This window comes from Alnus glutinosa, chromosome 5, assembly GCF_958979055.1.
Source record: "Alnus glutinosa chromosome 5, dhAlnGlut1.1, whole genome shotgun sequence".
NCBI classification, from domain to species: domain Eukaryota; kingdom Viridiplantae; phylum Streptophyta; class Magnoliopsida; order Fagales; family Betulaceae; genus Alnus; species Alnus glutinosa.
Genome location: NC_084890.1, coordinates 13965750 through 13992351, shown reverse-complemented (window position 1 = coordinate 13992351; position 26602 = coordinate 13965750). Strand labels below are relative to the sequence as shown.

At 36.3% G+C, this 26602-nt stretch overlaps 2 protein-coding genes across 3 annotated transcripts; both read right to left on the bottom strand.

Moving 5' to 3' along the window:
* Positions 1 to 301: 301 nt before the first annotated feature.
* On the bottom strand, positions 302 to 8030 carry LOC133868782 (uncharacterized). 2 transcript variants are annotated; one of them, XM_062305789.1, is made up of 12 exons: positions 7812 to 8030; positions 7577 to 7700; positions 7349 to 7424; positions 6643 to 6739; positions 5854 to 5956; positions 5595 to 5728; positions 4762 to 4963; positions 3103 to 3257; positions 1871 to 2080; positions 1074 to 1421; positions 865 to 991; positions 302 to 691 (listed from the first exon to the last, which is right to left on the bottom strand). In XM_062305789.1, the coding sequence occupies exons 1-12, from the start codon at positions 7947 to 7949 to the stop codon at positions 540 to 542; spliced, it is 1866 nt and encodes a 621-aa protein (XP_062161773.1). In that variant the 5' UTR covers positions 7950 to 8030; the 3' UTR covers positions 302 to 539. The 2 variants fall into 2 exon arrangements, with proteins under 2 accessions (XP_062161773.1, XP_062161774.1); XM_062305790.1 differs by having other exon boundaries at positions 4786 to 4963.
* An 8575-nt stretch (positions 8031 to 16605) lies between these two features.
* Positions 16606 to 26130, bottom strand: LOC133869359 (probable aquaporin NIP5-1). Its single transcript, XM_062306337.1, has 4 exons — positions 25973 to 26130; positions 18587 to 19006; positions 17836 to 17897; positions 16606 to 17131 (listed from the first exon to the last, which is right to left on the bottom strand). Exons 1-4 carry the CDS (start codon positions 26030 to 26032, stop codon positions 16969 to 16971), a joined length of 705 nt encoding a protein of 234 aa, XP_062162321.1. The 5' UTR covers positions 26033 to 26130; the 3' UTR covers positions 16606 to 16968.
* Between the last annotated feature and the right edge of the window lie 472 nt (positions 26131 to 26602).

Here is a 26602-nt window from a genome sequence, read left to right as displayed (position 1 = left end):
GGGGTTGAAGGAGGGGGGCTTCGCTTGCCCCTTTCTCTTCTTCTATTCAGAGTGATTCCAAGGTCTTCCGGACAAACGAAATGAAGGGATGCTCCTTGATTCGATTGACGATCGTTGAGGAGCTGTGCTTGCAAGACTCCGGCCACCTGACGACAATGACGACGTACTTCTCTCTGTTCATTTTGCCTCCTGAAGATCGTCTTCCTGTCCTCCACCATTGGTTTACACTCTCAACGGTTCAAAAGAGAACAGAGTCGACCTCATGAATCATTCCGTATTTGGTGCATACTAGAAAATCAAGGAATTTTAAATTGAACTCTTCCCATTTCATCAAGATTAACAAAACAAAAAAGGTACCGGACCATGTAGACTTTCAGTCACAAAACTGATGAGGTCAAATACAGCTAATATAGATTACACAATATTATGACTTGGTTATACATTAACCAAATGGGACTTCCCCATAAGATAACCAGAACTTCCAAATCATGGTGATGAGATGAAACCAAAGGAAAAGAGAAATGGCACTGAGATAATCATCAATGCCTGAAGTGCCTGACATTGGTGAAGAGCAGTGAAACGCCGTACTTATCACAGCAGTCTACGGCATCCCCGTCTCTGATGCTCCCGCCAGGCTCTGCAATAACACTAACCCCGTTCTCACATGCTTCTTCCACCGCATCTTTCCAGGCTGTTTACACAACAAACAGTATCCACATTAAAAGAGAGATATAACCATCACTAAAATTTACTGGTAAGGAGTTATTTCACTGGTTCATTATCATTGATAATCCTAAATTCTCTTCACATGAGCACCATCGTCAAAAACTTTCAAGTACATTTACTGAATAATGTAGCAATTACCAAATGGAAAGAAGGCGTCACTAGCCAAAGCTGCCCCTTTGACCTCATCTCCTGCTTTCTTCAGTGCTATCCTCAAACTCTCTAAACGGTTTGGTTGGCCGCTTCCCATGCCCAACATACAGTTATTCTGCACAAATGGTAACAAGTATGAGAACAGAGTGTTCAGCCAAATCTATTGATGCAAAATCTAACTCAGAAAAAAAACCAACCTTTGCTATAACAATGGCATTACTTTTGACATGCTTGACACATAACCATGCAAACTCTGCATCATGAAGCTCACTTTCTTGGGGAGCCTTCTTAGAAACAACCTTAAATTGAATATCCTGGGGGGTCAAGTCATCTGAATCCTGGGCTAACCACCCACCACCAACTTGTCTGAGTGAAAGCTTTCCTTTCTCATTTTTGCTTGCTTCAAGGATCCTTAGAGTCTTAGATTTTCCACGAAGGATCTCAAGGCCTTTCTTTGTATACTTGGGTGCAACCACAATCTCATAAAACATCCGAGTCTCACCATCTGTGGGGCTCCTAAACTCTCGAATTTCCTTAGCAAGAGCCTACAAAGTACAATACAGAAAAACAATTAGTGAGAGAGTTTTAACTCTTTGGTTCTGGTTTTCAAAAATTTAGTTGCATCAGCAATCTACTTGTCAGATCTTAGTGCATGGAGAAGGGATTCAATCTATTCAGTGAAGAGAATATGATTTATCCCCGGGGCCTTGGATCACATGATTAAGGCACACGGTGGGCTTCGAGACTTGGGTATGTCTTATATTCAATTTTCAAACTATGCTTAGCCAAAAATATGCATAGCAGTAATAATAATAATAGATAATATATTATGTAATGAAAGAAAACTGATCTAACGTTAGATATCATCATCGTCCCCCCATGCTTCAATGCACTTCAAAGTGATTAGAAAGCTCCCGAGAAGTGCATATTGTACTGGGCTCAACTTGTAAAAGATTTCTATGCTACACTCAGAAACTTTTAAATAGCAACTGACCTCATCAATTTCCACATTGAAGGCTACAATACCGCCAAATGCACTCACTGGATCTGCTTTAACAGCAAGCCTGTATGCTTCAAGGATATCATCACGTGAAGCTACACCACAAGGATTTGTATGCTTCACAATTACACAGGTAGGGTTTCTAAACTCCGATACACAATTCCAAGCTGCATCAGCATCTAAATAGTTATTGTAAGACATTGCCTGCACCATAAATGAAAAAGGTTTTAAGCATGTCAATTCAGCAGACATGTATACCATCAAAAGAGTGATTAGTAGTGTAGACCATAACAGAATCAGATAATCCTCCACTCAAAAAACTCTCATTCTCAAACATCAACCGATGAAGAGAAATCTCAATTATAAACAATTTAACAGTAGAAACTTAAGGGGGGCAAAGAAAGAAAATAGAAAAATGAGACAAGCTCAACACACAAACATAGGCACAAACAATAAAAAAGAAATTAGAGAAATCAAACACACATACAAGGATATTAAAAGAACCCAACCACAGTGCTGCTATGGTAGTTGTACACATACTAGTACAGACATTCATACATGGGTATGCTATGACAATGTATTTACTTTATTTTTTCCAGTCTCACCAACAGGAAACAAACTTAAGAGAAACTATAATGATGATTTAATATAGAAAATACTGAACTTATCAATCACATGAAAATATAGAACACAAGGGGGATTGCAATTTTCTGCAGCAGCAATATTTTATTCATAGTGCCAACATCACTATTGAACTCACTTCCCTTTTAGGACAAGCTGATGATAGCAGTAATGACATACGACACCCATGGGCATATTGGTACCCTATTCAAACCAAAGTTGATATACATCTTCGCTATAACAGTAAAGGTTCTATTATTACTATATTAGAAAATTAGCTGCCAAAATACTTCTAAATAAGACAAGAGACTAGCTTAGCCCTCTTGAGTTTTCATTTCTGAAATCAGTAGTTGCACAGATATATTAGAGGATACCTTTGTCAGCGAGATTCCTTAAAATAATAATAATAAAAGACAATATGTACCACTTCTTAGGAAAAAAAAACACCAACTAATCCCCATGTACATTTATTTTTGTAACTGCCATCCTAAAACCGAGGAACTCTACAGTGATACAAAGAGATTAAGAAAAACTCGCGAGAAAGACTTACATATCATGTAATTTTTTACATTAGTAACAGATGAACAGTTGCATGTACTTCTCACCTTCCCATGGTGTTGAATAGCTGTTGCAATACCACCAGCATTAACCTCTGCCAGTCTCTTATCAACATAAAATGCACTGTTTTGATGAGGATTTTCACCATAGCGAAGAGTACTTTTGCACTCTAGAGGCACTGTTAAGCTGGGAGGGAATTTATCTGGAAACAATTAAAGTACCCCCATCAATCCATACACCCAAGTGGGAGGCACTTTTGAAACACAATATAATGAATTCACTGCATTCTGCTTTCTTAGACTTTTCTTTCTTTCTTTCTTTTTTTGGTATTCTGCTTTCTCAGATATTATTCACAAAGAAAAAGCTAGTTTTTTAATAAGTCAAGATCATTTCAGAATATCCCCTTTCTACCTTTTGAACATGAAATTGTTGTGGATGTCATCATGGTTTATAATGCATTTTAAATTGTTAAATCTATAGATGAAGAGGCATTAGCGAGAATACTCAGTGAGGGACTTATCATGTAGCAGGGAAGCTGTTTATAATTACGAAATGACAACCAGTTTAGCTTCTTAAGAAGAGCACCTTCACAAAAATTCTGTCCCTTATTGGTTGGTCACCCCATTCTTGTGGCAGAAGGAAGTGCCATTTAAGAGAAGGCTCATTGGCAAAGAATAAGTAATGTAAAGATTACCACCGTCAAAAAAAATCTTGTCCGGATAAAGCTTTACAATGTCCCATTGGAGTTATTTTCTGAGGGTCTTGGTTATATAGATAATATCCTTGGAGATCCTCTCAGTGCATATGCACAGACATCTGCCAGGAGCAAGACTGACTTTGTTAGGATCTAGGATTAGATGAGGCAGACGAAGATATTCTCAAATCGTTTAAACTCAGTCTTGGTATGTAGATGTTGCTGAAGTTATGAAGTTACGATGGGAGTCATTTGAACACACTCCCTGAAGATGTCCTGTGGCAACTGGGGTGTTTTGAAAGCCAAATCAGCACATTTGAAGCAAAGGGATTAAAAGTATACAAGCTTTTTTAAACTCTGTAGCCCCCAGGGGATGGGGGGTAAGGGGTATGTGGTTCAGATTCTTGCTAGTTTTATGCCAGGGAAAGAAAAAAAGGGATACAAATCCCATTGAAAGTGAGAAGACTAGTGTGTGGTGTATGGGGAGGAAGAATCCTTAAGCGAAGCAAATAGAACAAAGTTGAACAAGGAAACACAAAATCTGAAGGGGAAAGCCATCAAGAGAGGAACACAATAGGATTTTGAAATAAAAAGTACTAATATTTCAAGGAAGCAAAGTATAAAGCCAAGAATGCTCGGTCTACCAATCAAGGATGAAGGTCACAGCTACTTTCAATGACACTAAAAAGGATGTGGCTGAGAAAGCACTCAAGAAACCTCTTTAGCATGTTGATCTCACCCTGCAGGATGTGAGAGCATTTTGAGCATGTCTGGGCCATGAGGTTATCTAATGGGATCTCTGTTACTTTGGGACATATCTTTTGTTTAGGTAGTGCATATTGTGTTTCTTTTAGGAAACCTAACCTCTCAAGTTGTGAAAGGTGGAGCAAGTTTTAGTGTGCTTTAGGAACTAAGGGCACCTAATGTTTAAGCTGAGCATTTGTATTTCTTTTCTTCTTCTTCTTCTTTTTTTTCTTTTTTTTTTTTTTTTTTGTTGAAAAAATTAGCTAACCAAAAGCAGAAAAAGAAGTCGAACCCCCTGCAGTTTGCTTCCAAAGCCACTCAGAAACTGCAGAATCATAAGAAGCAACATGTTGAAATGCCTTCCAAGCAAGCCTTCTACGGAACTGCTGATCATCCCCCTCTCCTTTTAGAAATTCTATGAGCACAGGATAATCTTGTGGATCTACAACCACCAAGACGTCCTTATGATTCTGTTTATTAACAGTATGTCAGTTGGAGTGAGAGATAATAAAAAAATATTAAAATCTGGCCCACCAAAATAAAAATGACGTATATGTTGTAATTGTTCTTCCTTAAAAGCAGAATATGGGCTCTTGGCTAAAAGCAAATGGCTGAGAAATTCTTTAAAATGTTAGAAATTAATACCCCATTAAATCTCCATAACTTAATTACAACTCAAATGACACTGTTTCTTAATCAATTCAATAACAGTAGGCCGCATTGCATAAAACACGATTAGTTTTTTAAGTTTTTAGAAGCTAGGCAATTGCAGCATTTGAAATAGCTGGGACTGTGCAGTCACTCTTGGTGTTGCTCACAAATTCAAGCCTCTGTCTAATTTATGACCTTTGCCAGAGGAAATTTTTGTGGCTCAGCTTCAGCCAGATGAATAACCTTCACTTTGTTAACAATTTTGGTGATAAAAATGGTCATAAATGAGACAGTTTAAAACACAAGAAAACAAGTTCGCTAATATTTGGCTGCTGGCAAGAACTATGCATAAATCATGTTACAACTATACCAAGTCCACAGAGAAAACCCCTATATCCCCCATAATTATTTTGCCAATAACAAGTCAGAGTAGTAATTCAGACAAACAACCTTTGCAGCAGCTCTGATCATTGAAGGACCACCAATATCTATATTTTCAATTCCATCCTCAAACTCAATTCCTCCAGCTGAAGTAACTTTATCATAGAAGGGATACAAATTCACTACAACAACATCAAATGTACCTGTGGAAGAGCTTAGCCAAGTAACTAGTTAGCAAATCACACAACGCAACATCATGCAAATTAATAATAATAATGAGAAACCGAAAAGGTGAAGGCATAGTAAAGGATTTCACATCTAAACTAACCAATTCCATGTTTATTGAGGGCTTCCATGTGATGCTTTTGGTCTCTTCTAGCTAGAATACCACCATGTATGTTAGGATGTAGAGTTTTTACACGGCCATCGAGCTGTAAAAGAGAATCTAAAGAATCAATTTTGTGAACATACTTCAACATGAAATTCTTCCTTCTCTATCAATTCATTCATGAAAGAAGTTCATTCATCACAAGTGGAAGATAAAAAGAAGGCGGCGTAGGTAAAATCCAAAGATATTTATTTGAGCAATCAATGGTGAATCAATAGCAAGAAGACAACCTACAGCAGGAGATCAACTCCCATTGGCTAGAACCTCTCATTTGGTAACTTGCACCAGTTTACCAGAATTAGATACATGGTTATTGACCAATTTGGCGGTTAAAATGTCCAAAATTACTAAAATTAATTTAACATCAACCCAAAAAAGCCTTGGTATGTGCTCGAAGAATTCACCATATATACAGTTATAGTTAAAAAGTAAGCTACTGTCAAAGTAGAGGGACATTTAATTTATTATAAGAACAAAACAATCTTACTTTTTGACGATATGAGAAAAACAATAAAATTCCACACTTAAGATCCAGAGAGAGCTCAAAAGCTGCACAACACACTGTAACTCCATATAAAACATATCAGAACCCCTAGATTGATTTGCTAACCTACAAGATTTTCCTTTTGCAAATAACCATATCCTAAAGAACATTGTAACAACAACATTAGTACAAAGATTGGTACTTAAAAAATTTAAAAGCAATTTAGCTAAAACAGATATGCTCACCATTTCCGGAAAACAGGTAAGCTGTTCCACTTTAGTAACAGACACCCCGGCACTTTCCAAAGCTGACGCCGTCCCTCCAGTTGAAACAATTGTGTAGCTACAGTTCACAAGAGAGGCCATCATAAGAGTAATCAACAACTTTGAAAATTACATCAAACAAAGTTTCATGAAATGGACTGACATAGAGGCAGAGGACCAACATTCATAACAAGAGCTTCCGGAATTAAAATCTTCAATTAAGAGGATATATTACCTCAAGCAATAAATCTAAAACAAGCGTGGTATGATATCAAAAACTTCAAACAGCGAAATGGGGTATTTAAATTTTGAAAATGCTAAACTCCAAGGGGTGCTCAATCAGCGGAAGAGCACGCCTCATGAAGCGGAATTCACTAGTCTAAATTTCTCCTTCCCCTCCCATTGGACCAATTACTAATCAAAAAAAAAAAATTGATAATGCTAGGGGTATTTAAATTTTAATAATGCTAGTTTCCAGCCGATAGATACACGCCAAAAATGAAGACTTTCTGTAACAAGAGCTTCCAAAAATCAGTCTTTAACAACAGAGTTTATAGACTAGAAAGCACTTATGCTAAAAAACCAGCACCGGATACAGACAGGGAACCCCGTTATTGCTTGGCTTGACTATATGGGTCCACTTCGTTATAAAAACCTCAAAAAAGAGAAACGGGTATGCAAAAATTACCCCAGATCAGAAAGCCCATTTCCAAGAAAAGCGAGCTCCTTCTTGTCTGACAACGATATTAGTGCTTGCTTGTTGCCTGAAACAAAACAACTAACCATGAGAATGTTATCTAATTATCCAAACAAAAAGAATAAGTTACGATATCGTTGATATGCTTATTAATAGGTATTTCATCAAACAGTGTGAAAAAAAAAAATCAAAAAATCAAAAAATCAAAGAGAAGAATACCAGAAGCGGAGGACTGAGAAACAATGTGTGGCACCGATAGAGTATCAGTCTCAGACATGGCTTTGATTGGGCCACAGCTCAAGCGAAGCGAGCACGAGGAATTCCGAGCGCACCCAATCGAGGACTGAAACAGAAAATGACAGTGAAGTTTCAAAATAAAATCAAAAGCACCAAAGCCTGTTCGAACGGATATGGGCTGGAATTCAGGGGCATCTCGGGGGAGTTGAAAAGTTACCGGTAGCGAGCAGGGAGAGGTAGAGTCAGTTCCGTGAAGAGCAGCGCACGGTACGCGAGCGTGCGCAGTGTCTGCGGCGAAGGCTGACGCGGCGGGTTGGGTTAAGGCGGTGGAGGCGCGAGCTGTAAACGCAAACATATCTCGTTTTCTTCTCTCTGAAAACCACCGCTTCCTGTTGGTGGTGTCTGTTCTACTTCAAGTTTAGGTTGATGTTGCAGTGTTAAAAGTGCTTTGCGTTTTTATTCGGGCTTATATCCAATTCTTTATTGGGATAATTGCACTACTGGTGTTTTGGGTCGGCTTAAATTATGAATCACTCTTTATAGTATAAAATGTCCATAGAGGGCTTTTGTAATAAACTATAATTACGAATCACTCTCTGAACCGTTTTCCGTCTACCAAGTTAATAGAATCTATTAGTTTGTCACATCATATCCAATAGAAAATCAACACGTCAACCCGTTGTTCGTTCACCAAATTAACGAACTCTGTTAACTTAGTGGATGAAAATCGGATTCAGAGAGTGATTTGTAATTATAGTTTACCTCAAAGACCCTCCATGAACTTTTTATACCATAGGAAATTATTAGTAATTTAGACCAATCTCAATGACCTATAGTGCAATTATCTATTCTTTTATGATTGGTACAAAATGTCTATTCTAATTAAGAAAATAAATAATTTTTATTGCAAATAAAATAATATGAAATGAAATAATCTTAAAAATAGGTATTCTAGTTAATTATCTTCGGATTTTTTTATATAAATAGTTATTCATCAATTTAAAGAATAATCATTCTTTTAGGAAAAATGAAGATGGTCATTCCAAATGTTAGATGCTTATTATATACAAATTACCGATGGTACATTGAGGCTTAGACGACAATTTATAACCATGGAATTTTCGGTAACAATTACTAATGTTTTAATGTAGAAAAATCATGTTATGTATGTAATTCTGTACATGATGCACCCATTACAAAATAACTATTGGATCCGATGCCAATTATAAAAGTAAATTTATGTGACCATAAGGCCAAGCCTGTATAACAGTAAACTCATGGTTGCAATATCGCGCATACTGGTGTACCATATCACACGAAACAAATATTGTTCATTTACTTTAAGAAAATCATATGCAATCATTTATCCATTTGAATCAATCTAAACATGTTATAAAGTTAGTAGGCTCAGGACATATCATTTTGAAAAGTAAAGCATGCTCAGTCACTAACATATCTCATGTAAAACTGAAACCAGTTTCGTAAGTATTTATTTACCTCAAACGTTCATCCACAAACTTGGATATCTTGAACTCTCGCTACAACGAAACATGCCCTAATTTTAACGAGAGTTCTAACCCAAGCACGTAAATACCCTAATAATGCATTAGATACTCTAATCCATCGTTAAAATCATAATAATTCATTTATGGTCAATGTCGAACATTCGGTATTGAGGTTAAGCGTTCGATCAACAATAGTCGAACATTCGGTCAAATGCAGTGACGTTCGATGGGTACCAGAATGCTTGAAAACTAGAAACATCTACCAAGACCATATTTTATCTTAACCAAAGTTCATAATAACTCTATAAAACCATATTAAACCATCTCAGCGTGAGAGTTCATGGAAAATGAGAGCAAGTTCCCAACTTTTTAGAAAACTACTTCATTTTAAGAAAAATAATTTATGAACTTATCATGGTATGCTTAAGACTCATAAAAAACATGATAAATCAGATGGACAAAATATCAACAACGTTATAAAAAATAAAAATAAAAATAAATTTTAAATTTAAATTTAAATTTTATTTAAAAAAAAAAAAAAAAGAAAAAAAGAGTTTAAGGTTTAAGGTTTACCTTAATGAAGATGTAACAATACCATAATCACCTCATTCTCTCTCTAGAATATTTCTTTCTCAAGGATTGGGTGGCTGGGATGCATGGGTGATGAATGAGGTCTAAAGGGAGTGCATTTATAGTTAAGATTATATATATAATTGTTTGTATTTTTGAGAAAATTATTTTAAGGTATTTGTATGATAAATTTAACAACAGTAGTATTTAATTATAAAACATGATTTAAAACAAATAATTACTTATTATTTTATTTTATTATTTCGGGGTATAATGCCGGCGGAGGCATTGGTGGCGGCCCGGCGGTGGTCAGGGGTGACTCGATGGTAGTCAGGTGGTGGCAAAGGAAGTTTCGAGCGGTGGCTTGATGGAGGTTCGATAGTAGGTAGGGGTGTGCACGGGGCGGGGCAGATTTCTGCCCTTTTTGCCCCCACCCCACACCCCTGCGGGTGCCTAAAATCACACTCGAGAACCGCACAAAAAAGGGAGAATTCATGCGGTGCAGGGTGATGCTGGGCGGAGGGGTGCGGGTTGTACGGGCCTGAGCGGTTTTTTGTGTGAAACCCTTCAATCTAAGATGCAGCATCTCAGATTATCTGCAACCAAACGGCAATTGGAAAACACAATACACATACATAGAAATCAAACATAAAAATTGAAAAAGAAGACTAACACCAAGGTTTAAAAACAACAAGGAAAGAAACTAAACAGTCTAGTTCGATCTTCAAAGTAGACTAATCACTATCAACCACACCTATCAAGCTCTGAGCTCTCCATGGTCGCCGACTCACCATTACACAAACCCTAGAAGAACCAGAAGAAGAAGAAGAATTGGAGGAGCGAGTCTGCGAGTGAGTGTGAGAAAAGCGGAGAGCAATCTATAGAGAGATCAGAGATGGAAGAAGAAGAAGAAGAAGAAGATTCTATACTAGGGGCAGGGTGTTGCATTTTTACTTTTTAGATTTACGCTAAACGCACTGTATGAGTGATTTAGGCTAAACGCACCATTTGGAGAAGGGAGTGTAGTGACTAACAGATGTATAACAGTTCCAAAAAAAATACAACCTACATGCGACACGTGGCTTCTAGATTCTTCCATCCTTCAATAATCAACGAGTGGTCTCTAAGTCTCTTCTTTTCCTTTTAGGTTTCACCGTTTCAGCTTCGTCTCTTCTTTTCCTTTCTTCTTTTTGCAAATCACAACCCTAGTCCCTAATCCCAGCTGCCGTCTGAGCGTCTCAACAATCAACATATCTCAGTTGTTGTCCTCCCCCAATCTGCGTCCTCCTTTGTTTGTAATGAAGATGAAGAAAGGGTGACATCAAAGTCGTGTGACTCGTGGAGGGACAGCCGAAGTCTCCGAACAGGGGGTTGGGGTTTTTTATTTTTAGGTCTTTAGGCTTATGCAGGGCGGGGATCCAGTGTTGTAAAAATCCTAAAACCACACCCCGCCCAACCCCTCACGGTTTTACAAAATATCAAACCGTGTTTCCAAATTTTCAACCAAAAACTGCTAGGGGCAGGGCTGGGCGGTGCGGGTCATGCGGTTTTTGCCCACCCTTAGTAGTAGGAGAATGAGAAGTTCAAACTCCGAAAATAATTTAAAGTTTTAAAAAAGAGAAAATATTTTACAAAAATTAAAAAAGCTTTTCTGATCAAATTGAAAATGTTTTCGATTGATTATTATTTTCCGTCATACCAAATATTGAAAAATACAAAAAATAATTTTCAGAAATCATTTTACGCAGAAACAAACAGAGCCTGAAATCTACTATAGCGAAAGAAACACAATGATTTGAAGCAAAATTAAAGAAAAAATGAAAGGTAGGGTATCATCAATTGGAATTTGTGCAAGCAAAAATTCATCTTCACACTCATTCCACAACACAATCTAGGAGTCATTATAGGAAAATATCAAATCATTTTATCAATTTATCATATAATTGTAGATGAAAGTTGCGAGCCTTGTGTACAACAACAATGGTGTAAATAAAGCCCTTGTGTTGCTTGTGAGTATTATGGTTGAAGAAATTTGTAGACTTTGTAGTTCTCCATGTCAAGCTTCAGTGAATTAACGATACCATCTTATATTATCATTTAAAATATTGCATTGCCAATTCAAAGAAGAAGATTAATGATCATCCTCCCCTCTCTCTTGTCTTTCTCTCCTCTAGAGCCCCTCCCCTGTGAGCATGGTTTTCACCGGGAGGGGGTGGCCTCACGCCTCTCCCTCCCGGTGGTGATTTTTCTCTAGCTTCTCGTGAGTCAGAGTGTTTTTTGTTCCCCCTGGGTTGGTCCAGTGGGGTTAGTTTTCTCTCAACCTCTAGGGTTGTGGAGCTTTTGTTCCCTCGGCTAGATCCTGTGGTAGCTGTCTTTCCCCTAGCCTTTTTGGACTATGGTGGCTTGTTCTTTGCTTTTCTTCGTTATTTCTTTCGTTTTTGGCAGGATTGTTCATCTCAAGATGTCTTCTTTGGGGGAGTGGCTGAGCCAACTTGTCGTCGGTGGGGTGATTTTTGTCCGGTTTTTTCAATTTTTTTTCTTTGATTTTGGAAGCCAGATCTACACTTCTCCGCCAACTTCTGACTGACACGCGCCCCCCAGCCATGTTCCCCATCGTCTTCTGCCCCTGCCACGGCAACTTCAGTAGTGTCGGTCATCGGTGATCGGCGCGTGGGCTGGGAGCTCTCTGCTCTATGGTGCGCGTGAGGGCCACGCTCTGCCTTTTTCAGGCCGTGCTCGGCAGCAATTGGTTATACGGCATTAGATCTCCATCTAGGTGGTACCAGTGACGACGCGTGTCCTTCACGCGCCGCCGTCTGGCATCTTGGCATTTTACTCCACTGCCGACAGCTTGTTTTTTGGTGTTTTTGCTCATATGTTTTTGTGTTTTTCTCTTGTTTCTCTGGTCACAGCCTGCTTGTGTTTGATTCAAATTTTATGAGAATATTTGTTGGTTAATTGCTAGATCAGGTCTCTTTCTTTAGAAAGTGAGCGTTAATGTAAGAGATTTTCAAGTTTCATTCTTGTAAAATTTGTATTTATGCTTAGGCAGCTATTTTATTAAGCTAGATCATTCTGGCTTAGAGAATGAGGGAGTCTTGTCCCTTATTTTCAAGTTGTAAGCCCCTGGGCTTTTTGCAATATCAATGATAGCATATGTTTCCTGTTCAAAAAAAAAAAAAAAAAAAAAAATGGATTAATGATGCAAGAGAATGTTACTTTGCTTCATTTTGTCAACGGCTTGATCAGGATCGACTATGGTCTGTAGCTTTGCAGAGCAATCTAGGGTTGGTTTGACCAAAAAAAAAATTAGATACTGTCTTTTTCTTTTTAGTTGTAATGTAATGTAAATGTAAAAATAATTTTGAGTGATTTGTGAGTATTTTGTATTTTGAGTTATTTATTAATAATTTTGTTTACAAAGTATTGCCAAACGAGCCTTAACATTTCAAAAATTACAAATTTTTATTGCCTCTCTTGCATATTTATCAAATGAGTATTGATTGATAAGCGCTAAATGTTGTACATTCAAACCCTTTAACTCGCATTTGTTAACTCCTTAACTTCTTTGTAATATAATGTTTTGCGTTATTTTTGCGGTTTAAGCATTTTCAAGTTTCTAAGAAAAAAGACAAGTAAAGCCATCATTTTTTAGCTTAAAAAGCGCAACAAGTTTTCTGCCAAGGCAATACGCTCAAGCGCACAACTAGAAGGGCTCGAGCACACATGTGCTCGTGGGTACAGCCAGACAATAGAGTGCAGGAATCCAACCAACCAGCATGGTGTTCTTGAGCGCACAAAAATATAGGCTTGAGCGCACTTGAAAAGGAATTGAGTGCATTTTGCGGCATCAAAATGCAGAACTGCAACAGAAATACAAAGAAAAAGAAGAAAAGAAGGAAAATAGCTACATTAAGGAATCCAGACCTCCTAAAGTGCAGAAACAAAGAAGAATATGACTTTCTTCATGAGGAGGAAAGCTCATTTGCCTTTAAATAGAGGATTAATATACAGTTTAAAAGAGAGTTTTGAGTTTTTCTTAGTTTTTTTAGCTTCTCTCAACAAGAAGTTGTGGACAGCAACTATTGGATGGATTTCTCTTCAACCAAAGTAATTCCAACACCTCCATGAGTAGCTAATCTTTTCATAAGGTATTGATGTAACCCTTTCCAGGTAGCAATGGCTTAAATTGTATTTTCTCTTTGGGATTCTTTGCATATTGCATGATGGTTGTATAGCCTAGAGGATTACAACTTTTGTAATTGGTTTTAGTGATTATATACAATCTTGACGAAATACTTATCTTGTTTTAGAAAGCTTTTTGTCTTGATCGAACTCAAATTGTTCTTATTCTCTATGATTATAAGAATGATGGTTATGCAACGGTTTTTCCTTGACATGCAATTAAGAGAATTTGATAACATATGCCTAGGGAAAGCAAATCGTACTACACCCTAGTTTAGTGTAACGTAGGTAAACGATTTGTGCTAACCAAAGATGAGTGATGTTTAATCTTTGATTGTTTGTAACTAAGTTGAGAAATTTGATAATCCATGCTAATCAAAGATAAGTTATACTTATGTTTTGATGATGGTGTTTTTTTGACAACATTGTTGTGTGCTTGACAAACACATACAAGTAAAATCATGCATAGAATGAGTTTCCTTGATTAATATGATAGCCACTGTTATGAGGTTAGTGGTGAAATCAATTCGCTATCCTACACTCTCATTTAGTTGCATTTCAATTTATATTTCAATACTTAGTTTCAAAACAAAATCACAAATTATTTTTTTGTGGAGTTAAGTTTGAGTAAATTTTATTAAGACTTAGTAATACAACCAACGCAGTCCTTGAGGTTCGACATTTTCTCTGTAGACCTGTCCTACAGTGAGTCGTGCTATTGCAAGTGATATTTATTATTGACGTTACAAAAACAACCACATCACCGCTATTTAGTAAATTGTTATACTACTTACATTCAACTTGATGATGTAACAATAAAAATTATCAAGTTATGATGCATTGTTTTTTCACATATGAATCGGAATAAAATATCAAGTTGTACACTGGCTTAACCCATGCCCCTAGCCCTAGCCCTAGCCAAACCTGGGGTTAGTGTTTTTTCTGCACGGCCTAACCCATGCACCTAGTCTTGACCTAACTTGGGGTTAGTATTTTAACTGTGCGGCCTAACCTGCGCACCTAGCCTCAGCCTAACTTAGGGTTAGTCTTTTAACTATGCAGCCTAACCTGTGCACCTAGCCTCAACGCAACCCTGGGGTTAGTATTTATGTATGCTGTCTAACCCGTGTACGCAGCAATACTCGATGAAATTTGAGTCTAATCGCAAAGAAGCTCCAAAGAGTATGAGTGCACAAGCGAAGTAGAAGAAGCTCAAACCAAATCACTCGAACGAGGTAAATTTATGTATACTTTAATTTATTTTATTAATTAGAAATTTGTCTACATTGAGGTTTTATAAAAGCAATCATAAAAGAACCAGTGGAGGTTTTTGTCGCCTTCATCATCGGCTCCCTGCAATAAGTTTTCGCTGGTCACTAGGCATAAGCCAGTCAGTCATAGGGCCAGTCTGCAGGCGCCTCCATCAGCGGCTCCCTACAATAAGTCTTAGCCGATCACTAGGCATAAGCCAATCGAATTTGGATCCTCTCCAGTTCAGTTGAACTGGAGAGGATCCAATTAGTTATAGGGCAGGGGTATATTTATCCAAAAAAAAGTGAAATGACAAAAATACCCCTGCCCTATAACTAACTGGATACTCTCCAATTCAACTGAACTAGAGAGAATCCTGTTCCAAGCCAATCACACGATAAACCTGCACGAACCCCCCAAAAGTCGCTGCAAAGCGCAACACTACTTGGTTAAAAGCCAAACTAATAATCGATTCTTGGGGACCAGTGCGAGACTGATCCTAAAAAGTCGCTGCACATCACATCAGTACTCGGTTAAAACCTAGATTGATAATTAGTTCTCAACGACCAATGCTAAACTTGCAGTGACATAGGAAAAAACGTTAATCAAATTTGCACTATCATTATAAATAAGTTAGTTAATTTAAAGTTTTCTTAGAATCACATTAAGTAAAATTTTACTTAATAGATAAGCAATGTTGAACTTAGTACCTATGAGCATCTTTTATAAATTACATACGCTCTATATGGGTTTCTCATCCTCTCAATATGGGACCGGAGTGTTACAAACTCCCCCTTAAATCTTTGATGGCCACGTCATGTGGTGTTGATAGTACCACATGGCATTTTTAGGTGGCTCTTATACCATTTGTAACAACCCAGAGAAAAGTGCTAGCCACATTTGCGCTATCACCTCCAAAAATGACTAATCAATTTTGAGCTTCCCTATAATCAATTTTAAAGCCTAATTTCATATTGTAAGCAATGTGGGATTTAACACCCATATGCATCTCTTATAAACTACGAAGTCTATTTATGAACTTCTCATCTTCCCAATATGGGACTGAGGAGTTACAATTCTAATCATAAAAATCATTGCAAAGCGCATCAATTCTAGGTGAAAAGCAAGACTGATACTCGACTTAGAGAAGATATTCTCGTTGCTTGCTAATGGAAGACAGGGAATGAGGAGGGCAACCAAAAAAAATCCCGAATCAAGAGAAGACATTATGTTATGTGAATACGTAACGAATCTTGTAACGCGTCTTTCGACAAGATAAAAAGAAACTAGATTGAGGTTCGTTGATAAGAACCCGAAATTGGGAACTCAAAAGGGGAAGCTAGGATGCCGAAAACCCTAATTGCTATTTGTCGTGCTTATCATTCGTCTTTCTAAATATTTTGATAAACTGTTAGGTTCTGAGGGAACCTAGACCTGAGATTCTTAGAGAACTTAGACTTTTTAGATTCAGAGAAAACCTATATCTTTTCAAACACAACGTTTGAGAGTAATTTTCGCTTCTTCATTTATTCAATGACATAGTTTAAATAGAAAGAATACAAGATTTAAACTTGGAGTAGAACTCCTTAATGACATTTACTTGAAAATAACTCGCACTCAGCTAGGAGATAACTTCTACACGACTTAGAGTTTCACCCTTACACGCAAATAAATGCACCGTACGTAGTGCTACAACCCAATTGACTCTAACATTTACTTCTAATACCACACTGGCACTAATTTTTTAAGTTGTTGAATCTGAACTTTGATATTAAGCATCTACAATAACAAATTTCAATCACTCGTAATTGCAACAAATCTAATGTTTATCTTCATTAGCGATAGCTTAAAGCTCCTAGCTATCTAGCTACCATCTCCAGTGAGCTTCACGAAGGTGTAGGTACCTGCACCTGCCAAGCCCCCAAGTACAGGTGCCACCATGTATAGCCAAAATCCTTTATAAGTTCCTGCTGCGATGGCTGGCCCAATAGTTCGTACGGGATTCATAGATGCACCAGTGGTTGTCCTGATCATATGTCAACAAAATATAAAATAATCATGTATTTTGATCGATTTTGATTTATTTAGAACCTCGGTTTTTTATTTTTATTTTTATCTTTTTTACCTCAGACTATCCAACTTTTGGAATATACACACATTTATTCTTTTTTATATTAAATTTATAACAGAAAACATGTGAAATTATAATTATGCCGCTTACCATGAAAAAAGAAAACAAATTATCCAACCTCCGTAGCGCTAGCCATGCATGGACCTCCTCCATGGCCCTCCACAACCATGGAGGTGATTGTGGACCTCTATGGTCCAAAACAGAGGTAACTCCATGGCCGGCCACGGGCCACCTCCACATCGGAGGTTATGAGGACTTTTCTCCTTTCTTTTTTTTTTCTTTTTTTTTTTTTCTTATATTAAATTTTATCCTAGGAGCAAGGCCAAACTAAATAAGAGTCTTGGGGGCTCAAAATGTTCTCAATTTTTTTTTTTTTGTTGTAAAATATCTCTATAATTCTTTTAAAATCAAATTTATACCCTCTTTTTTTTTAAAAAAAAATTCGTCCCCACACATCTAAAATCTTAATTCCAACCAACAAAATTATTCATGAGACGATACTATCACTCCAAAGGAGAAAATGACAAATAAAATAGGATTTATTAAATAAAGAATGAATAATAAATTAAAGAAATATTACGTAGTTACTATTTACTAACCCTGCCAGAAGAACGTTGAGCATAATAGTACCTCCAATTGCTATACCTGCGAAGTCTCCCACCTGCCATGAAAGTATGAAACCCTTTGCCGTGAGAAATATTACAAAAACTTCAGTACACCTATTGCATTGTTTCCGAGGCCATTTAATTTTAAGTTCAAATTAGTTTTTCGTGAAACTCACTTTACAATAACAAAGGAGAAAACTTCAGTTACATCCCCCCAAGTATAAGCAGTTTGTAATCACAATTTTAAATTTTAAAAATGTGCAATATTGATATTACATATTTCAGCTTATTTTTTAAAACTTTATCCTTATTTTTTTTTTTAAACGCTCAAAATGCCCTCAATTTTTTTTTAGAAAAATAAATCTGGTGACTCACAAATCTAGATTGGCCCACGTCGAGCCCTGGATCTAGATTGATCCACAATCACGTCGTGGTTCTAGACTAATCCACGGCCAGCCATGGATCTAGATTGATCCACGACCACGACGTTGATCTAGACTGACCCTCGGCCAACCGTGGGTTTGGTGATGTCTGCGGGTCACCATAATTTGTACATTTCTTTTTTTTTTAAAAAAAAAAAAAAATGGTGTCATTTTAATAAGAAGTGAGTGAAATAAAAAGAACTAAAACATATGATATTGATGTTGCAAATTTTTAAACTTTAAAATTATAGCTATAAAGCCGTTTATATTTTGAGAGAGTATAAGTAAAGTTTCCCATAATAAGAAATGAGTAGGATACATACCGCACATTTATCAGTTGCTACAGCGGTGATGACAAATAAGAGAGTGAAAGTTATAATGAACTCGAGTGCAAAGGCTTGGCCAATGCTTACAGCCGGAACAGTAACACCACCGGACATGAATGGATGGAACACTCCCTTGAGAGTGAAGGCAGCACAAATGGACGCAGAAACCTGCGCTATCAAATAGCCCGGTACTTGGATCCACGGGAATTGACGCACCGCCGCCAAAGCTATGGTGACAGAAGGGTTGAAGTGTGCTCCGGAGATGTGGCCGGTAGAGAAAACCATGGCCATCACAGCCAGCCCTGCACAAGCTGCGTTCCCAATCAGTGACTCTGCTCCATCGTACTTTTGGTTCACAATGGGTCCTCCTGCTGCTGAGAATACCAGTATGAAGGTTCCAACAAACTCCGCTCCAAGCTGCATGCACAACCATGCCCACCACCGCCATTACAACAAATTAAGTCTTCCATTAAAAATGTTGTTTGAGGAACGAACTGATTAGTAATGCTAGAAGACTAGAAGTTATTCTTGTGTCTCTCTTCTATCTTTCTAATAATGATAGTGACTTTTAAAATCACCATTAGGCTTTTAATTGATTACTATTGAATTTTGATCAAATTGTAATTTTAAAAGCTTCCTTATTTTTGGAAGAGCACATAAGAAACTTTTAGAATTACTCCCAAACTGATATTCTGATGGTTAAATGTTTTTATTATTTTAACATGTTGTGTCTTTTGCTATATATAAATAAAGTTAAGAGAAAAATACACTTACTCCTCTTAAGTGAGAAAATTGCTATATATTTTTACAATTTTTTAATTTTTTTTTATTAAGGATATTTATGTCATTTGATTATTGAAACTTGAGTGTAGGTAACAATTTAATTACTCGAGGAAAAAAAAAATTAAAACAAAAAACCCTCATTTTTGTTTCTGGCATGCTGATAGAGCACCACACATATAAATAAGGAATAATTACATCATTGGTCTCTAGGGTACTCCATAATTACGAATCATTCCTACACAAAATCATTTCCTATCGTTGGATTCTTTGCATTGTTGTATTTTTTCTTTGTGCATATTATTGTTCATGTATATATATAGTACCTATGCGTTCGGCCTGTCGTCGTTGGATTCTGGTGTGACCTCTAATTACGTGAGGACCCTTATCGCTGTGTATCTTCGATGCAAATATGAGATCATTAGCCTACGATCATTCTACATGTGGACTCCACAGCTAGCTAGGGAGAGGGAGTCTGTTGGTGAGGCTCCACCTAACAGGCAGAGCCCAAGTCAAGCTTGAGCATGTGAGATCTCATTTTGATTTATGATTGTTATGGTTGTTAGATGAATGAATCTTATCAAATTTCAAGCATGGAATTTTATAAGGGAGGGGAGAATTGTAACATCCCAACCTTAAAGTATATATTAACCTAATTCAATGGATAAAATGCCATTAATATGTTATCAAAATTCTTAATTAGTAATAATATACTGTTAAAGAAATTGTTTTTTAAAGCCCTAAAGTTTTGGTTTAATCACATTTGTGCATGACATTGCATGAAAGCTTTATCTGATCAAGTGTTTTAATGGCATCCAACCTTATTTGTAGCAGGATAATTTCAATAAATTAATATTGGAGATAGTATTTTTAACCCAAATAAGCCCTAGCCACCACCTATGGGTACTTTTGTCAAAATTTTGCAATTTTTCTTAAAATTAAACCTTATGCTAAATTGGACTACTCTAAACCCTAATCCTACTAGCAAAAGAAAACAAAACCCTAGGCTAAAAAACTCCCCTTTTGGCTGTGCACCCCGGCCATATGCCCCTCATTCTCTCACTTTTTCACAATTTTCTCAAGAGAACACAAACACCCTAGACCCCTATGAAAGAATCGCCCACCACTTTTCTTTAGAAAATGTCAAATTCTTTTCAATTCTTCCATACCGGCCACACGGCCAAAGATAAGATCCAAACACAAGATTTTCATCAATTTTTTATGTTTCAATTGTGAGTATTACTATTCTTTTAAGTTTTATTCAAAGTTCATGTTATAATTTTTAGATTTCATTGAAACTAGTTTATGTTAGTTAATTATATCAAACACATGTTTTGCATAAGATAACTAGTTTATGTTAGTTAATTATATCAAACACATGTTTTGCATAAGATTATTGTTTACAAAACTTCTAATATAAATGAAACATCATCTAGACATGAAACTTCATTAGTTTCTTAATGATTTCATCATAGTATAATAGGTTTTCATGAGTTGACCCATACATATCCATGATACAAAAACTAAAACTAGTTTTGTAAAATCATACCAAAGCATGATATGATGTTTTTGTTTTTCAATTAGAATTCATGAACATGAGTAATAATCACATGTGTTATTCGGCCATCAACAATATAGTGCATGCAATTAATTAATTTTTTTTAGCCAAAAACCGATTATATGTATTGTAGTAATTACTTTTACCAAAATACTTTCAAAAGCTAGTTTGGGGATTGAATTTTTCGGTTTGGACAGAAACTCCAGGGGTTGAAATTTCAATCCAAAAGTCCCCTAATTATTTTAATAAAACTCAAATAAACATTTATTACATATTCTAGGCGAAAATCAAGCTCATAATACATTGATTTTTCAAGAAAATTTCATACAAAGCTACTGACTTGATTTAGTCACAGACTCACAGATCGAAAGTTTATGAAGAATATTTTAGACACCTGTTTGTTCCATTTTGTTTAGGTTATAGGCCCCAAGAGGCGTTTTTAGTGAATTGGGCCAATTAAAACTAGTTAAGTAAATTTTTAAGCCTAATTGTGTGTTTTTGCGCTTTAGAATTAAGAAACTAGTTCGGAGAAAGTCAAAATGATCAGCCAATATTGGTGATTCATATCCCCATTTTAGAAAGTCAAATAATGATTTTAGAAACATATGGAAATTTCTAAAGTGAAATAGGCTAATATGTGATTTTATAAATGAATTTTTTAACAAAATTTAAAGTCCAAAATAAAATTATTTTGACAAGATAAATTTTTATTTAAATTAAACAATTTTTTTTTTTTTTTTTTTTTAAAAAAAAGGGGCAATTAATTACATTTTAACCCGAAGCATATTTTCACAAAGAAAATTTTTATAGGAGGGACAAGCCAAGAAATGTCTTAGTTTAGGGCCAAATTTTAACTAGAGCTAGAGCATGTTTAGACTTAGAGAAATAAGACTCGATCAAGTTTGTAGAAGTCGTTCGGCCTATTTTCAACAGAGAGGTAAGTGATATTCCTTACCCCTTTTACGTACAAGTTTTATGTTATGCTTTGATTAACGCATGCATGTTGTGATTTTTTTCTTTTGGATGAATCAAAGCTATTATAAATGTCATGCTTTTTTTCTTGTTATAAAATGTTTATGTTTATATGCTATCACGTGCTATGGTTCTATTCTATGAAAATAATGTTGATGTTTTAAAAATGTTACTATGTCACTCGAATACACGTGGTACTCATATGATTCTAAGAGATAGAAAAAAAAAAAAATATATATATATATATATATATATATATATATATATATATATATATATATATTATTTCTAAAGAAAAAAAAAAAAAAAAAAAAAAAAAAAAAAAAAAAAAACCTCGCATATTGCCCCAGATTATGAGAGAAGATCGAGTTTAAGAAAGAGAGAGAGAAAGTTATGAGCTATGAAGTGGTGATTATTTTATGTATATATTTGGCCTAAGAGAAGAGAACGAGGAGGCAGGGCACGATATCAAAGCTAGGATGGAGGTTTGGTCCATCATCATATATGTTTGCCAAGATAAGTCCACCTAAAATTTAATAACCTGGCAAGAGGGCATGTCCACGGCCACATGTACGTACGTTTAGTCGTTTACGAGAGGCTGCCTTTGTATGTACGTATAGTTACGAGTTAAGCAAGAAAAAGCATTTGAACAAGCTTATATATATAGACGGCAATGGGCTCTCCCAAAAGCCAAACATTTAAATTTATACTCGGTTTGTTTTGATGTAAAAAATTTTTGACGAAAATTATAATTTTTTTGAAAATATTTTCTGGCATTTGGTTCTTACAAAAAAATCACCAACAGTAAAAAACTATCGGTGATGAGATTCCGTCACTGGCCAGCAGAATTCCTACTAGTGTTGCTGGATTCTAGCAATAATGGCTAGATTCCGGTGAAGGTGGCCGGAATCAGGCACAATTAACATTAATTTGGGAAACACTTGGGATACTGAATATTCACTGTGCCATTACAAATTTTCTCCCCCAAAATTTTCTCCCCTTTCTCTTTCCCTCAAATGTCCTTCCCCATTTTCCCACGATCTCCATCTTTTTCGGCCGATTTCCAGCATAGGCGTGCCCCCATTTTCCGGCCGATTTCCAACAGAACCCGATTTGTTGGAGACCGGGTTCGACAGAGAGCGGTGTCGGCGTCAGATCTGGGCGGCCGGTCTGTGCTAGGTTCAAGAGATCGAGAGAGTTGGGCGGGTGGGTCGTAGAGAAACCCGGTCGATATGGGTGGCGTCGGAGATCCGTTGCCCGTCTGTGAGAGAGCTGGGCGTCGATCTGGGCGTCGGTCGGTGGGCCAGCAGGATTTGGGTAGCCGGTCTATGCTGGGTTCAAGAGAGAGAGAGCTGGGACGCCCGGTCGAGCTGGACGTCGGATCTACTGGTTTAGAGGTACTCCGAGGGAGAGAGAGCGTCGTCGGCGTCAGCAAGGGCGTCAAATTTCCGGTCGGTGGGGGAGGCGACGGTGGAGAGGGGAGGATTTGGTCGGTGGGGGAGGGGACAGTGGAGAGGGAGAGATTTGGGAAATGAGAAATTTTTTAAAAATGAACCTAAATGAACCCTGTGTTTTCAAGCTTTTTTGTTTAAAAAAAAAAAAAACAATTACACGTGAAAAAAAGACGGAAGAGGGACGGACAAAAGGCGCATGCGTAGAAGCTCTCATAAAAGGTGTTGTAAAAAAGGTTACAATTTCCTCACAAAAAAAAAAAAAAAATTGCCGTTTTACAAAAGTTTTGGACAATTCTACGCAACCTTGTCAGTTGTTTGAATTTGATTTCATCCCACAATTATGATTTATCCATATACCACTAAAGATAAATAAAAATAATAATAATATCTGACAATTACATATTTTTTAGCAATGAGGTAAGTTTCTTTGATGTAATTTTTTTTTAAGGAAATGCTTTACAGATCATTCAAGAGGTTAATGCTAGAAACGCACCCATGAGTAGAAATGGGCATCTAGTGGAAGGCATTCAACAAGAGATGAGTTCTTATAGATCTTCATGTATTGTCCATGTACGAAGGGAAGCAAATTCAGCGGCTAATACTCTAATAAGGGAGGCAACAAATCATGTCATAAACTCTGTTTGGTTTGAAGATATTCCAAATAGTATCTATGGAATTGTTAATAGGGAACGCATTTGTTCCTAGATCTTGGTTTTTGGATCGTTCTGTTTTACTCAATAAAATGGGGATTTGTTCAAAAATAAATAAATAAATAAAAATTACACATCTACCGTCTCTTACCAAATGGTATTTTTTATTGTCAGTTAGTCAGTTTCGTAGCTTCACACAATCTCTAATAACAACGCTGCTTTATTGCAAATAGTTTTTCTCATTCTTCAAAAATTGGATGTATATATGAAATCAAATTGTTATATAGATTTATTTTTAAATTTACTACCAAGTAATAAAATTATCTATAGAAACTTTTATATTTAGATTGCAAATATTTCAAAATATGAAAACTGAATAAATTGACGCTAAGCGTGAAAATAAATTGCAAGTTTCATTTATGTCTTAATATAAACAATAATTAAATCTTGTTGAACTATTAATTTATTTCATTAGTTATATTCTCTAATATTTTTAATTAATTATTGTTCAACTATTTTTTAATCTTGCTCCTAGTGAACTGAAATCATGGTTCCACCACTCACGGGGAATAAGTCACGTTCACACTTTTTAAGTTAACTTGTTTTTGATTAGTGCCTAGGGCACAAGAGATAAATTTCCTCAAAACTCTTATCATGTCACATTTAGACCTTTACGTTTTCACATTTATGATTAATAAAGACTTTATAAACTCATGAATCTAATGTTTAGTAATACTCTGTTTGTTTCGGCATAAAATGTTTTTTTAAAAAAAATTTCGGCATTTTTCGGTGTTCCATAGGGGCAAAAATAATGGTCAAAGAAAATCATTTTCAGTTTAACTATATAAGCCTCTTTAATTTTTGGAAAACGATTGGTTCTAGATTTAAACTCTTCATTTTTACACGCACGCTTGTGGAAATCCGCCACCACCGTACACTGAAATTTGTTGGTAATCCGACTCTACCGCCGAAGATCCCCGAATTTTTGTATTCGATTTCCGGAATCCGGCTGTTTTGTTCAGACTCCTGACAATTTGGCCCAAATTTGAAAATTTCTGCAGAAATCCGGCGAAGTTATCGGATTCCGACAGACAAGATTCCAGCCAGTACAGCCAAAATCCGACGGTGGAGGTCGGACATCGTCGTAATCTAGCGACGGTGGCTGGACGTCGTCGTAATCAGGCAACGTCTTGCTAGATTTCGTTTTACATTGTTGGTGATTTTTTCGTACGAGCCAAACGTCAAAAAATATTTTCAATAAAATTATTTTTTTCTGAAAAATGATTTCGTTGAAAATATTTTACGACGGAAAACATTTTACGTCAAAACAAACGAAGTATAAGTGTTATGGTGTTCCTATTTATCACTTTTATACTTTTATTTTTTGTGGTTTTCAAATTTTGATATATATACTGGTCCGGTTCAGCAATTCTTTTCTTCTATACTTAAAGTGGAATTTTTTTTAGGGGGTAATAAAAAGGGGATTTGATTCTTGTACAACACCAATACAACAACTGTACAACAATCCCTCACATGAGGGTAGGCTCCAGTATGTGGGACCCACCTTCATGTGAGGGATTGTTGTACAGTTGTTGTATTGGTGTTGTAAATCTAACATTTTTCAATAAAAAGTGTATGATGTGATATAAAAAAAAATAAAAAATAAAAAATAAAATAAAATTATATGAGAATTTTCAATATGATATTTCTTAAAGTCAAACAACGTGACACCCGCAATGAATGTTCTGACCAAACTACGTACGTACGAACGTGACACCCAACCATAAGATATGGAGATAGATTTTTTTTTTTTTTTTTTTCCTTGGACAAAAAATATAAAAAAATACAGGAAATTAAGGGTAGTAAGAGGACTTAAGATCGCGAAGGGGGAAACAAGAAACGAAGGGAGGGGAGGAATTAAAGGATGACATGCAGCAGTCAATTTAACAAGAGAGAGATACGTACGTACCTTTCGGATGAGAGAAAAATCAGGTGAAGAAAGATGGCGAAAGCACTTGCACCGAGGCATTGATGCAGCAGATGAGCACCTGGTTTCCTGGATGTTTCCAAAACAATGTAGTCTAGCTGCAAGAAGAAGAAGAAGCAGCAAATGGATATATACAACTGAGTGGGCCGGCCAGGAAGGAGATCAGAGCTAGGCAGGCAGCTAGCAAGATTCCTTAAAACTCAAACGAAGGCCATTCAAGTTGACCTTCTCAGATTCATCCAAAAAGAAGTTGACCTTCTCATTCAACTTTAGATAAAAAAAAAAAAGAGAAAGAGGCTAGAACGTGTCATATATCATACTATAGAAAGAGAATAAGTCATTGATAATAATGCCCCATTTATTTTGATGTAAAATATTTTTTGTCAAAATATATTTTTAATGAAATTACTATTTTTTAAATATTTTTTTACGTTTAACTCGTATAGAAAATGAGGGACAACAGAAAACAGCCGACGACCTCTAGCAATGGTCCGGCAAACTTCCACGATTGAGAGGAAGAAGCTTAAACTCAAAAAATAGTTTGTGGTTAAAAAATGAAAATTCTTTTACGAAAATTAAAAAAAAAAAATTCTAGTCTACTGAAAATGTTTT